General features: G+C 62.0%; 1 protein-coding gene across 1 annotated transcript in view; it reads left to right on the plus strand.

The window, feature by feature from the left end:
- TBC1D22A (TBC1 domain family member 22A) overlaps nt 1-14,934 on the plus strand; it is a 133,693-nt gene that overhangs the window by 51,082 nt on the left and 67,677 nt on the right. Inside the window, exons 6-8 of the mRNA XM_024579417.3 lie at nt 277-405; nt 2,542-2,604; nt 6,394-6,508. Of these exons, the coding sequence (XP_024435185.1) occupies nt 277-405; nt 2,542-2,604; nt 6,394-6,508 (307 nt within the window). The remainder of the gene's footprint in view (nt 1-276; nt 406-2,541; nt 2,605-6,393; nt 6,509-14,934) is intronic.

The raw sequence follows: 14,934 nt of genomic DNA on the forward strand, positions 1-14,934 counted from the left end.
GCGGGGTGGGGTGGGGCGGGGCGGGGCTCGTCCCGGGGCCTTGTGGAGGTGGGTGGGGAGCGTGAGCACTGCCGGTCAGTGTGACCCGGTGGCGGGTGGGGGTGCCTCGCAGCCTGGGGCCGGGCTGCGTGCCGCCGCCGTGCCTGTGTGGGTCTGTGCCTCTTCCTCACCACCCACCGGTGCCCCCGAGCCCTGTAAGACGTGCTCGCCCTTCTCAGGGAGACTCCCTGCGTCAGCTCTGACCACACGTCCTGCTCCGCGTGCTTCCTCCCCCAGGGCTACCTTCCCGCCAACGTGGACCGCAGACCGGCCACTCTCCAGAGGAAGCAGAAGGAGTACTTCGCTTTTGTGGAGCACTACTACGACTCCAGGAACGACGACGCCCACCAGGACACGTACAGACAGGTGGGCGCCCCCTGCTCCCTCCACGCGGCGCCCGGGGCGCTGTAACTCCGTGGTGGCTCGTAGGAGGACGTGTTTTCCCTCACGGGTCCCCAGCGGGGCCACAGACCTTCATGTTCTGATAAAGAAACGAACTTGAAAACACGTAACAGATTTGTAACTCACAGCGTGCCCAGGATCTGCTGTTAGAAAAGCCCTTTGGGACGTTTAGCCCGTAGTGGCCGTGCCAGTCGTGAGAGTTCGGAGCGGCCCGCGCTGCAAGGCAGCAGGGCGCGGTTCTTAGTTGGAGCTCGGCCTCAGGTTTCCGAGATAAACTTCTTTTCCTTTCGGAAACCTTGCCTCTAGTGAAGGCGCGCTGCTGAGCCTGCTGCCGCCCCTCCCGGGGGGAACTGTTAGTCACGGCAGAGCCACTGGTTTGGGCCTCGGGCACCCTGGTCTTTCCCTGCCGCCCACGCACGGCGCTCCACCAGGAGCTGACCTGGCTGGGTGGCAGCCCTGACACGGGCAGCAGCCGTCCCCGCCCTGGAGGGCTGTGACCCTGTTCCTCTGCTCACCTGGTCTCTGCACGTGCGCCGTGCTGAAGGCGTGCTATCCAGGGCACCTGGAGTCGGTCAGAGGGAAGAGGCTCCGGGTGTGTTGTCCGCACCCTGGGAGCCCTGCAGAAGCCCGGCCCTGTCCATGAGGGTGGGGGCGGGGTCTGCAGGGGCACAGGTGCCCGCGTGTCTGGCCTGGCCGGATGCTTGATGCTTTCCTCCTGGTGGCTCAGGTGACGACAGCTGGGGTGTTTTGGATGCTGCTGTCCTGTCGGCTCAGCAGGCATGTCTTTGCCGGCTCTTCTGTGGGCTGGGCTGGGCTAGGGGTGCTGAGGACAGATTCGCGTCCACGTGGGTGGGGCTGCTGGGGCCCTGCTCTGAGGGTGGCCCTCGAGGACGCCCTGGTAAAGGGCTGAGATGCGGAGGGTTCTCACCCCTGCCTGGGCTCCTGCCTGTGCCCTCTGAACCTCTCCCAGCCTGGACGTTTCCTTGCTCTCTCCTCCTGGGCCTGCAAGTTTCCCAGGCACATGTCGCTCAGGGACTGGGGCGGTGAGACCTGGTGCCTCTTGGCCCCTGTCTCATCACCCATCTTCTCATTTCCACTTCCTCCCACTGCCGCCTCGAAGCCGTGTTCCCTGGATGCTCTGGCATGCTGGCTCCTGGCTGCTGTGACAGTCCTCACTGAGCAGTCTCATGCCCTCCTTCCGTGCCACCGGGGCCGCTGACTTCCTTCTCCCCGAGGGAAGACTAGCCAGGGCCCTGTTCACGTGGAACACGGCCCCCAAGTACCAGAGCTGGGTGGTGCGCGGCGCTCTCGGGCTGTCGATCTGCCATCTGCGCCCTGTGAGGGAGGTGGCAGGCGGCTGCCGGAAAGGAAGCTGAGCCCAAAGCTGAGGAAGGTGCCCAGGGCCAGTGCTGGTCTGGTGGAGCAAGACGGCTGTCCTGGGTCCCCTGAGGTTGGGGGAGTGAGCCTGCCTGAAAAGGCACAGGTCTCCCCTGGGCCTGTGGGCTGTTTCCCTGGGCGTGGGGGTGGTGGCAGCATGGGCCGCTGTGGGGCGGCCACATGGGGTGTGGGGAGCAGGCGTGGTGCCAGCTCAGGCCCTGATGGCTCATTGGCTGCTTCTCGCCCCGCACGTGTATTCCTCGGCCGGTGGGGACTTTATGATGACTCTCGTGTCCGCGCAGGTTTTTAAATGCTCTCGTGAAAAGCGCCCTGGGGCCCCCAAGGACTTGGTGACAGGGAGAAGGTGTGGCCTGGGCTCCAGGAAGAAGCTGTTACCGCTGAAAACACGGGCACTGCCGATGTGCTCGAGCGGCTCCCGTGGCCGGGGCGGGAGATCAGCATTCACTGATCGCTGTGGCTTGTGTCACCGAGCAGCTGAGGGCCGGCTCTGCTCCTGGCCGCACAGCAGCTGTGCAGTCCTGCTGTCAGCAGGCCCATCAGGCCAGGCCTCGGGGCCCTGCAGAGGGTGCACAGGGGGACAGGCCGCATCTTGGGGAGCAGGTTCAGGCCAGTGTCAGCTCGCTGTCATCGAGTGTCGCCATTTTAATTGTAATGCTCGAAGTGACGTCTGTCATCTTTTGTCTCTTTCTCCTCCACCCCCAGATCCACATAGACATCCCGCGGATGAATCCGGAAGCGTTAATACTTCAACCCGAAGTGACGGAGGTAAGGGCGGTGCCTGGAGGTGCCTGTCCGGGTGGCGGGTGCCGCTGCCCTGGTAAGCTGGTGGGTGCGGCAGGGGAGCTTCACCTGCAGCAGGTGTGGGCATCACCGCCGACAGGAGTCCGTCCTTCCCTGTGCTTCAGACAGCCTGACTGTAGGGCCGAGGCCTGCAGAGCACACGCTCCTAGCCCACTGGCCAGCCTGGCCCAAGGGCCCTGCCCAAACCTGGTCGCCCCCTCTTCTGACTTACGTCTGTGCTTCTCCCGGAGCCTGCTGACTCCGAGGCGTGCGTGTGATGTGTGCGTGGGTGTGACAGAGAGCGATGGCCTGGAGCTGTGTTGCCCCTGCGGGGCCTGGTTTCTGCAGGTGGTTTTTCTTTCTCTGCCTCGTTTGCTGCAATTTGACCATCTTCCTCGCTGTGGAGCAGCCCCCGTTCCAGTGTCGCGCTCTCCCCGCAGCCTCGCTCCCGCTGCTGGGCGTTGGGGTCGTGTCTGGGGTTTACCTCGGGGACCGGGCTGCCCGGAGCGTTGGTGGGTGTCTATGTGGGCACGGCAGACTGACCAGAGGTTCCCCAGGGCTCTGATGGAGGGTGACCCCACCGCGTCGCTGGGGCGATGTGCCTGCTGGGTGGGAGTCCGGGGTCAGCGCCCACCCGCGGGGCTTGGAGCCCTGGTGAGTGGCGGCCGTGCCAGTTCTTGAGTGGCCATCGTGTTCCCCCAAGAGTCTGGTGGGGGTTCTCCCCGTGCTCATTTCTGTTCCTCTGACAGTGGACACGGGTGCACGCAGGCACACGCCTCGTCACGTGCTCCTGGCCTCCCTCCGCAGGCCCTCTTCTGGGAAACGCCCAGTCCCATCTTTTGTCTATTTCTGTCGGTCATTGATCTTCCTGTGTTAGGGCGTGCACGTTTCTACCAGCCGGGCACTGCAGGCAGCCTCCCCCGCCCTGCGGCTGGTTGCTCCCTGTCTTCCCAGTGGCCTTCGGTGCTCAGAAGTTCCCCTCTGAGCATCGTTCGCCTCGTCTCTCTTGGCAGGCTGCGGCGGGCTCTGCTCAGAAGTCTCTTCCTGCTCACGCACATCGTGCAGCTGTCCTCTCCTGCTCCAACCGAAGGTTTAACCTTTGGCCCCTCGCCCCCTGTGTTTAGCTCATCTGTGAGCATTAGCTGTGTGGCGGGGGTGCGGCTCAGCTTGCTCCTCTTGTCCTGAGACCCAGCCTCACGGAGGGACGTCCAGGCCCTCAGGTGCGAGGCTCACGTGGCCTTCCCCAAGGCCACGCCCTGCTGATAGATTCCACGTCCTGGCGAGTCTGAAGTCCTTGGCAGTGTGTCCACAGTCCACCACTTCCTCTCCATGGCAAGGGTGTGGTTGCAGGCCTTTGCTCGCCCGCGGACGTCTGGGGGTCAGAGGCCGGCATCTTCCACGCCCCCACGTCTGCTGTTTCGGTCCGTCCCACTCGTGACTGGAACTGCACGGAGTCAGTGGGTGTGGAGAACGCGGCATCTTCACGAAACCGAGTCTTCGTTTTCATGGAGGCGCTAATTCTCTATTTTACAGCCAGTTTTAATGCCTGTCAGTGAAGTTTTAAAATTTGCTCTGTAAGAGATCTTGTATATTAGGTTTTTTCTTGGTTACCATATATTTTTTTGTTATTATGAATGGTGTCTCTCTGAAATTGGATTTTTTCCTGTCTGAAATATTTGTTTTTTGTCTCAATTGCTTTAGTAAGTGCACTTTGACACCTCGGCATCTCTTGTCTTTGCGTCTAGTGTGTTAAAAAAAACCCAGCATTATTAGAGCAAAACCAGTTAGCAGAGCACAGGGAGAAAATTACTTTTCTGCAGAACCAGTCGTTCTGAGAGAGTTCTCCTCGCTTGTCCTTTGCCACAGCCGTGCTCCTCGTGTCGGGGGAACCAGCAGCGGCCCCACTTTTTACTGACTCTTCACAGTGGAAAGTCCGGGCGGCCGCAAGTACTTCGGCTTACTTTTAGTGTTTTCCTGCCGCTTGACACGTTCCTTGCAGAGCTGGCCTCCCAGTCTCAGCGAGGGCAGCCGGGCACCGCTGGCTGGTGTCTGTCAGTGGCCCGCTTGTCTGTGATGCCTGGGGACCTCAATCCCGCTGTTCGGACGTGCCTGTGTCCTGGCGGTGGTTCCCTGTCCTTCATGACATCTCCTCCGCTCCTGTGGCTGCCTTGGGTGCCCAGGGCCTGTCCAGGCCACGGTGGGCAGCCAGCGCCAGGGCGGACGGGCGTCTGGCACAGGCGGGGCTCTGCAGCTGGCCGAGTGGGAAAGGGGTGAGTGGGCGCAGCTTCGTGGGGGGACGTGCAGTTGTGAGGAGGGGCTTGGGGAAGAATGTGGAAATGCTGGTCTAGGGTAGCCAGGAGGTGAAATCAGGGTGTCGTTCCTGCGTGTGGAGGCTGAACCTGGACGTGTGATGCTGCTGGCTTCGCAGGACTCGGTTTCCGCCTCAGGTGTGAGTGAGGCTGTGAACTGGTTGCTCCTCTGCTTGGTGTCCACGTTGTGGTGCAAGCTGGCTGCACAGCACCCTGCATCACGCTTGCGTCCCCCTGGCAGCACTGGCGAGGCCCGTGGAGAGCGCACGCCCTCCTTTTGGAGGTGGCGCCCAGCAGTGGCCCTCACCCGTGCTCACGCCCTGCTGGCCGGCACCGAACCAGACCCGTGCTCTGAGACTGTTGTGACTGTACCTGTGTGTGAGGTTGTGTAACTATGTGCACAGCCTGTGCATGTGTGTGCATTGTGTGCACATGTTCCCGTGCCCGTGTGCGTGTGCACCCGGGGGAACCCTGTCTGACGAGACGGGGGTGGGGCAGCAGTGATTGTGAAGAGGCCGGCGCCACGAAGGGGAGAGGGGAGGTGTGCCCACATCTCCGGCCCGACGGTGAGCGATGGGGGGATGTGTGTGAGGGGCAGGTGCCGGAGGGGTCCCCTCAGACGGGGATGATGTTCCCGTGACCCAAAAGTGCCTGTGCACAAAGAGCCTGGCTTAGAGACACAGAGCCTGGATTGGCGGTTGTCAGGCGTGGGGGCGGGGTAGGGGCAGGGGGTCACAGTGAAGTCAGCAGCCATCCTGGGGGTGTGCCGCACAGTGGGCCGGCTGCAGTTGACCACGCGGTGCGGCAGCTCTGAAAGCTGCCGTCACAAGAAGGCTGGGTGTGGCTCCATGCCGGTGGGGGCTGCCCAGCCTCACTGTGGGGGTCGCCCCACGGAGTGCGCGAGTTCCCTGGTGTGGCCGTGCGCTGGTCCTGTCTGCTCTCAGCAAGTCCGTGTCCCCGTGAGGGAGACTCAGAGCCTGGGTCCCTGCACTCGGCTGCCATTGATCCTCCCTCCCTCCTCCCAGCTAACCGCCTGTCTTTCTCTCTGCCCACCGTTCACCCATGCCCCTCCCCCCCGCCCCTGTGCATTCATCCCTGCACTCCTTCAGCCAGGTGTCCACTGGCCCCCACCTGTCCTCTGCTGACCCCTCCCTCCCTGTGCCCCTCAGGAGCTGCTCGTGGGCGGGCCAGGGGCTGCTGCACACGGGGGCCGCCAGGGGGCTGGCGCAGAGGGCGTGTCTGTGAAGGCCTGCATGGGTGGGCGCGGGGGCTGAGCCCTGCTAGTGTGTCAGTAAGAGGTAGGATCGTTAGAACGTTAAGAAAAAGTTTAAACAGCAATGGATACTGTTTATATTTAATAGTGGTAACAAGAAGCAGTTGATAGTGTCTATTTTAAGTAAAAGAAGGCATTTGCAGTTTCCGATGAGCCCGCTCTGACTTCAGCACGTGTTCCATTCCCTTGCAGATTTTTGAGCGGATATTGTTTATATGGGCCATACGCCACCCTGCCAGCGGATACGTTCAGGGGATCAACGACCTGGTCACCCCTTTCTTCGTGGTCTTCATCTGCGAACACACGGGTAAGGGCTCACTGGGGAGTGCCCCTCACACACCTGCAGTGGCCTCATGCTGCGTCATCAGCCCGGTGTTGAGAGTGGTCGGTAAGTTCGCCGTGTTGAGGAGAGCCGGTCACAGGAAGGAACGGTGTTGTCGTGGGCGCCGGCTGTAAAAGCCTCTAGCCACGTGCCTGACCGCGGAGGTCGTGGAGGGCAGCACCTGCTGGTAACACCTGTTTCGGCGACACTCGAGAAGACACGTGCCACACCCGGGCGACCCCGCTCACGGGCCCTGCGGGCCGTGCTGAGCGCTGCGGCCCGGGCAGCGGACTGCTGGTGGGTGTCTGGCGTGCAAGCTGAGGCCAGGACCGTGTTGACCGAGTTTCTGCAGCATTCCGCCGCCACTGCCTGGGGTGCGCCGGAGCGTCTCGTTTCCCGGGAGGGTTAATTGCGCGCAGAGGGATGCGTCTGCTGAGGGTTCCGGGCGGGCCGTGCCGCCGCTGTTTCACCCCTGCACGCGCTTCCTTCCACCTGTGCCGGGTCGGCCGACTGTCAGGCAACGTTTCCTGCTCCCGACGTGTTTCTGGTCACTGAGATGCCGGTAATGCCTGCGAGGGGTCCGCTGTCTACTCCTTCTGCGAGTACAGAAACAGCACGGCAGGGCTCTCCTCTTTGGCTGTAGCGTTTTCCCGTGCAGTCGCCTTGAACTGGTCTCTGTGAGCCTGCCGCCGCAGTGTGTGCTGGTGTCGTCGGTGTGACGGCAGCTGTTTCGTTGCAGCCCCTGCCACACCTCATCTCCGCTGGCGATGTCACAGCAGGTCTCTTCCTCACTGAGCAACCCAGGAGGCCGGCGGCTCACCCCGCTACTGCCCCTGAGCCGGGCGAGGCCCCTCCGAGGGCTCGGCCTCTCCCCTCGCTGATGGCTGGTGGAAACGGGCTGGCGACCCCAGAGCAGCAGGGCCCCTGTCAGCAGACCTCACAGTCGTCGGCTGGAAGAAGCTCAGCTGACACGCGATTGGAGGGTTGATGGCCCATGTTAAATAAACCATTTAATTAACGCGACAAATACATTTGTTAGCTGCTTCGCCATCTTGCGCAGCACGAATTGGGGCAATCCTCATTGCCTGCGCCCGGATCAGCGGCAGGGCGGGGTTGAAGGCCAGGGACTTGGTGGTGACTGTTTTGGGAGGGAGACCAGTGGAGAGAACGGAGCTCGATGGGATCTGGGTCTCAGACTGAGGGTGGCCTGGAGGCTGCAGCTGAAAATCGGGGCTGGCTGGACTTGTCTGGGAGGGCGATGCCCGGCGCCCAGTCCTGCATCGCTGGTGTTGCGGGGGCCATGAGGTGTGACTGCCTTTGGCTCAGGCCCTGACGGTGGCTGTCCCGCCTGCAGTGCGTGGGCTTCTCTGGGGAGCAGTTGGATGTGTCAGTGGTCCAGGCTGGTGCCACTGCTGAGGCATTTCCCCGAGTGCCCTGGGCGCAGACCAGGCTGTGGCCTCCTGGCTGCACCCAGCCTGTGTGGGTTTTAGAGGCAAGAAAAAGGGGTCACGGGAATCAAGTGTGGGGACAGTGTCAGGGACAGAGGGGTTGCTAGTGTCCAGTGCTGCAGACGTGTGGGCCGGAGATTGCCCAAAGCGCCTGGCAGTTGGCGTGGCCTGCCGGAATGGGTAGGGAGTGGTGGCGGGTCCGCGGTGGTGGGCGGGGTGCTGGCCCCACCCGCACAGCTCACCCTTCACTGAGGTGTGGTCGGCGTGCACCACTGTGCTCATCTCAGGCGCACGGCAGAGTGCTGTGGGGGGCGTGTGCTCCGCAAGGTGGTCTCCACAGCATGCATAGCCAGCATCCGTCCCATTGGCAGGGAAAGAGCCTTTTTCTCGTGACAAGAACTTTCGAGAGCTGCCCTGAGCAGCGTCCCTGACGACCCGCCATACAGTGTCATCAGCTCCGGTCTCCATCGGTGTGTCGTGTCCCCGTGCCTTGGGCATTCTGTCCCTTTTGGCCCCTTCCCCCGCCCTCACAACGTGCAGGAACTTGTATGGGGCAGGTTCACGCTCGAAGTGAACAGGGAGGGGGGCGGAGCCTGCAGGTCACAGTCTGGCTTCAGGGGTTGCCAGTGTCCTGCCGTTCTGTTCCTCGACCTTTCCCGCCCCTCCTGAGCTCCACTAGGAGCTGTCGCTGCTGAAAAAGTGGCCACATCCGGGTATAATGCACAGACCCTGAAATCCACTGGCTTTCAGTGAAAAACTCAGCGGATTCAGAATATTCCTAGCAGCGCAGCCATCAACCCAGTTGAACTTGAGAAGTCACAGACCCTTCCGCACCTCCCCTGCCCCAGTCCTGGGCCCCCACAAGCCCCCTCTCAGTCTGGAGCTGCCTTTCCCGGGCGCTCACGTGCGTGGGGTTGTGTGGCTGGGGCCAAGCATGCCTCCCAGGTCCGTCTGCATCCTGGTCTGCCCAGCCCTTCAGCTCTTTATGGCCAGACAGTGGCTGGTGGTGTGGACACACTGGGTTCCTGAGTCCATGTGTCCGCGGTGGACAGCTGGGCCTTTGCTGCGTTTTGGTGGTTACGGGTGACGCTGCTGTGAGCCTCCGTGCCCAGGTTTCCACGTGGACGAGTCTTCACTGCTCTTGGGCATGTGCCCAGGTGAGCAGTTTGGGGGTCGGCCCAACTGTTGCCCAGCGCAGCCGCCCATGCGACATCCCACCAGCAGTGGACAAGGGTTCCAGCCTGTCCACGTTCTCCCAGCCGCTGGTACCGCTTTTCACTTTTCAGAGTGAGGTGAAGGTTCCATGTGCGCTCATAGCTTTTGAAGATTGAGAGTCAGGCGGGCGTGATTTCTCTTTCCTCCCCGGTTCCCCGGTGGGGGCCGGCCCCTGGAAGCCCGGGGACTTCGTTTTTGGAAAGCAGTGTGGATTTTTATTGTCAAGACGAGTGAGATGTCCGAGCAAACAGAAGACACAGATGAGTGACTCCAGGGCCTCTCGGTGCAAAGGCCGGCCCAGCGGGCCCCCGAAGACATGCTCCTTCCGGGGCAGGAACGGCAGGGATTTGGGGCGGTGTTCAGGACCACGGCCGCAGGCATCCTCGGCGAGGAGAAACTCGAGGGCACTTCCCCCGGCTCCTTTCCTCAGGAAGCCCGTGTTTACACGGGCGTGAGGCTCCTTTGGGGGAAACGGTTACATACAGAAAATTCCTCACCCTCCCCTCTTAGCTGAAGTTGCAGGTCCTGGTGATACTTGTTTCACGTGAACGTCTGGATTACAGTCGACGTGTAGTCACCACCACGGTTACTTTTAAAAAGCCTAACATCCACTTCTGCCAAACAGAGGGCTGGATCTCCTCCTTAGAAAGGGCCCCGCCCAACGGGCGCTAACCTGGTCTCACTGCCGCGCAGGGGAGGCCACGGGAGAGAAGCGCTGCTCTACCCACTGCCGCGGAGGCCCCACCGGCAGCGCTGGCTCTGCCTGAGCACGATGGCTCTGGTCTCCGGGCGGGGGTCCCTGCCACGCCTGTTCCTCTTCGCGCCCAGGTCTCAGACTGACCGTGGGTCCCCGCGTCGACAGGGCTGGGAGACGCAGCACCAGCCGTCGGGAGGGCGGAGACTGGGCAGTGAGTGCCTCTCCACCACGGCTTGCCCGGCTTGCCCGTGCGTGCCACCTGTGGTGAAGGAGCAGCGCGAAGACTATCTGCCTGGGAAGCGGTGATGGAGGTCGTGCCTAGGCCGGACGGTGCCAACACAGGTGGTGCGGCCCCACACGTCGCTGCCGAGGTGACCCGGTCTGGCTTTGAGTTAAAGCGACACCACGGCTGCTTCCACACAGGGACAGGCGTTGTGCTAATGTTTCTCAAAGACCAATTCTGTCTCTATCTGGCCTCAGTTTAAGGGGTTAAACCCACCCCCCAAAACCCAAACCCTTCCTACGTCAGAGCCAGGGTACTAGGGGGGTGGGTGCAACATGCCCTCTGTCCATAGTCATTGGAACAGAAAGCTGTAGAACCAGGTGGGCGTGAGTACATTCCAGCCCTGGGGTTGGAGACTGCGGGTCCGTGCTGGTTCTTTTCTTCCCTTCGATCACCGGGATGTCCGTCTCAGGCAGCTTGAAGGCTGCTGGGTCTTCGGCACCCACCGGGTGGCCTGTGTGCAGGTCAGCTCCGTTGCAGAAGCTTTCAGGGCTCCCCTGCAGGGCTGGGCCGCCAAACCTCCGGATCAGACTTCCAAAGGGATCTCGGTCCACAGAGGCGCCATTTGTCTGCCGAGTTTCTGTCTCTGTCCCTGCTTCCTGAACCCGTGATGCTGATTCGGGCCGGGCTCGGCTGCGGGAGAGCCAGAAGAGAACCAGCCGCTAGGCTTCCACTGAGGGGAAGAGTGGGTGCTGGCGTGGCCTGGGCTGAGCCCGTGCGCCCTGTGCTTTGCACCGAGGGACTCAGTCTGCGCTCAAGTGGAATCGGGCCCCTGCGGGTCTTGGGGTTTGTCGTCCAGGCAGACCACATGGCTTTCAGATACTTCCACTGGGAATACCTGCTGAGGACAGAGGAGCGGGGGAGTGCAGCCTTGTGCGGGGTTGGGGGTTCCTGACCCACCCGCCTGCTGCTGGGGCGGGCAGCACTCGTAGCTGTCTCTGCTCTAGGCAGCCACCCTCTCCTCAGACCCTCCCTCCCGCACCCCCACACTCTGCTCCCCACACTCGCCCTCCCGCGGGAGGGGTTACAGGTCTGCTTGGTGGGCGCGTGGCACCCGCCCGGGCTCCTTCTTGGCCCGCTGTTCAGGTGTCTCTGTGTGGTGGGCCCTTCTCCCCGTCTCCTGCCCGAGCCCCAGTCTCTGAGCCCACCGAGCCTCTTCTCCGGGCTGCTGTTTGGAGAGCAGAACCGGTTCCCATTTCTTCCATCCAGCGTCAGGGCCTGGGCTGGAAGGGAGGAGGGCCCATCCCGCCCTTAGCCTGCGCTGCGTTTTCCAGCCTGTCCTCTGCCCTGGGCTGCGGTTCCTGCCCGGGCGTGGCTGCGTCAGGTCAGCCCTGAGCCCGCCCTCTGAGTCTTTCCCAGCAGGTGCCTGCCTGGCCCAGGGCACAGCGTGTTTGGACTGGCGCTCTGTGTGCATCTGGCCCGGCAGGCCGCGCTCCCCTGTGTTGTTGAGAGTGCTGTGAGGTCGCCCTGCGCCCCGCACAGAATGTCCTGCCGAGGCCGTACATCCTGATTCGCAGCGCCGTCCTGCCGTTGCCGGGCTTCTCTGGCTCCTGCCTGCCGGGCCTGGTGCTGTGTGTAAGGCAGGCCTGTGTTTTTCAGATGGGGACTCTCACACCCCGTTTACACACAGGGTCACCTTTGGTTTAGAATTGAGGACCATTACTCCATCCTGTTCAATCGCACAGTTTAAGCGGAGAATTATATTTTAGTTTTGTCGTGTATTTTCTCATAGTAAAAAACAAAGAAGCACCTCCCCCTGTTTATCCTCATTTAAGTTTAGGCTTGATTCTGAGGGCCACTTCGGACCACAGCTCTGGGCTGCTGGATGTGGGCGGGGCCGCCGGGGGGCATGCTCTTGGCGCCTGGGGAGGTGGGGGGGTGTCTCGCAGTTGATTCTCACCACAGCACGTGTGAGCTCTGATCAACTTGATTTGACTTGTCATTTTCTCCTAAAATAGTTACTCTTGAAGGCGGATGTGGAAAGGGCCTGAAATAAACAATGTGTTTACTCACGGACGACTGTTTACTTCTATATTCTCGGTTACGTGAGAACCTCAAAACTGTGGGTGTTTTTAACCATGTTAATTTTGCCCAGAGAAGACGTTCTGAGCAGAGAAGGCGCTGCTCAGGACCGCCCGGGGGGAGCATGCCCGCCCCAGTGTCCCTCTGCTGGTGGGTATGTCAGTAAAGGGCCGTAGGCCCAGAGGACAGAACAGAATTCTGTTATCAGCAGAGAGGAAGGCCTGACCCACGCTGTAACACGGATGAGCCTGGAAAACATCACGCTAAGTCAAGAAGCAGTCACAGAAGGCCACGTGGTGTGTGACTCCATCTATAGGAACCTTCTAGAACAGCAAACCTGCGGAACATAGGTCAGTGGTAGCCTGTGACTCAGGGACAGAGTGGGAGGGGACAGAGAGTCCTAAAACTAGCTTGTGGGGATCGTCACACAACTTAGGAATGTGCTAGAGACCACTGTGAATGGCGGCATTGTGTGGCCGGGGAATTGTTCCTCAGTAAAGCTGCTTACAAAGAAAGCAGGGGCCCTGTCTTAGTCCGGTGGGGCTGCTGTACCACAGCCCGCGGACAGGCCAGCTCGTAATGACAGAAATTGTCCCTCCCCGTGCTGGAGGCTGGAAGTCTGGGAGAGGGCCCAGCCGGCGTGTTCTGATGGAGGCTGTCTTCCGGGCTGTGGCCGGCGTCTCCTTGCCCTGTCCTCACGAGGTGGAAGGGGGCGCTCAGGGGTCTTTTATAGGGACCTAAGCACCTCTGTCGAGGGCTCCACACTCGTGACCTCAGCACCTCCCAGGACCATGCCTCCTAATATCGTGGTTTGGGGGGTCAGGACTCCAACAGGAACCTGGGTGGATGTACACCCAGGCCTCGGCAGGCCTGGCCCCTGTTGTGAGGCCTGCCTCGCCTGGCGGTTCTGCGCTGCTGAGTGCTGGTGTGGCTGCCGCACTTCGCTGCCCTTGCCGAAGCGCGCGGTGGCTCCGTGTGGAGAGCCTTGATCACTCTGGGCTCACCCCTCATCGTGTGGTCTGAGAAGGGGCATTTCTAGACCAACGGCTGGACGTTTTTAGGTGTCGATGGCGTGCGCGAGGCTCTTCACCTCTGCAGCTGCGGGAGAGGGCGCCTCTGGCTCGGTCTTCAGTGTGTTCTGAGCCTGAGGTGTCAGGAGGCCCTTGCCTGGGACGAGGCCTCCGCCTGTGTCTGTGGGCTAGCGCGCACTTCGTTCATCCGCAGGCCCCTCGGTCATGACGGGGGGCTGTTCCCGAGGGGTCAGAGCGCAGAGGTGGGCAGTGACCTGGTGAGGGGGGTGGGCCGTGTGTGAGCCTGGCAGGTAGCTAGCTGGCTTTTCTGGTGTGAAACCCGGGGTCCCGAGGGCTCATTTGGAAGACAGGGGCGTGGACGGCAGGCGTGGGTCCTTCCCCTCCCCTGCCCGGAGCGCGGGGCCCTGAGCTGCTCCCTGCAGCAGGAACTCCCTCATGCTGTGCCTGGCACCCTGGCAGCTGGGCAGACGTGGCTCCTTATATGGGCCTGGGGCCTTTCCACAGGCTGGACCCCAGGCCTGTGTGCTGTCCCTGTGAGATAGCGTCATGGAGCCATCTTTTTTGTTGTAGTTTTTCATTTTAACTGGGTTTTGAGGTGTTTTCTCACCCTTTTCCAAACACGTCTCCCTGACTCCTGGCGGCCCGCAGCTCCCCACTGCCGCCGGTTTCTCCGGGAGCTCTGGGGGCTCCGTGACGGGTCACTAGACATGGCGACTCTGGTCCTCTCTGTCGGCCATGTCGGGCCTCTGAGTGTTTGCGTCTCCTCCGGCACGGCGCTCGCCGGCCCCCAGCAGTGTGCTGCCCGGGAACTGTGCTTGCTGTCTCTCTGCTGCTGTACGTGGCGCGGTCCCCAGCCCTAGGGAGAGGGTAGGTCACTTCAGTTACTGAGGACGCTGTCCCTTCAGGGCGGGTGAACTGGACTGAGCGGGCGAAACGGGCGCCTGTCACTGCAGGTTTGTCTCTGGGCGGACTCTCAGAGGGGTGGATGGTGGCCTGCCGGCGTGATGCCAGGTGGTGCCAGTGGGGGCCGCACTTGGCTGCAGGGAGATGGTGCTGACTGGGGGCCAGAGGACTCCCCGTGTCAGAGCAGAAGTGCTCTGAAGGAGGGAGCGAGTTGTCCCTGAAGTGACAGCGTGGGGGACGCGTGCCCCGGTGGGAGCTGGGGAGCTGCTCGCTGCGTGGGGCTGTGCTCCCGTCTGCGTGTCGCTCTGCGTGTTCTGGTGTCCTTCATATGCTGATCGCTCCTGGGGGTGCCGCTCCCCCCCCCCCCCACTCTGTCTCTGTGTATCAGCACCTGAGGTGCGCAGATCTGCCTGTGTGAGCCTTGGCGGGGTGGGGGTGGGGGTGGCTGGGACTCTGCCCAGGAGTGTGGCCTGAGGCCGTGACAGCCATCTGGCCTCCACATCCTGGTCAGCCCTTGGCTGCCCTCGCTGGTGACTCGGCTGCTTCTGTTGAGTGGGCGACTTCAGCTCTTCCCTCGGGAGAGTCCGTGAGGCCTTGGACCTGCTCTCCCCCGATGCCCCCGCCTTCCCAGGCAGCTGTGAGGGGGTGGGGCGCAGGGCGGGGCAGGGCAGAGCGACACAGCCCGCCCATCCTCGAAAAACGTCTTCAGTGAAAGAGGGAGAAGAAGTCGAAGCCCCGTGGGCAGGGAAGGCCTCATCCGAGGTCTGGAGCTTCTGTGGACAGGTGGGGCCACAGCGCCTTGCCCCCCTTCC

Source organism: Desmodus rotundus, chromosome 3, assembly GCF_022682495.2.
Source record: "Desmodus rotundus isolate HL8 chromosome 3, HLdesRot8A.1, whole genome shotgun sequence".
NCBI lineage: Eukaryota > Metazoa > Chordata > Mammalia > Chiroptera > Phyllostomidae > Desmodus > Desmodus rotundus.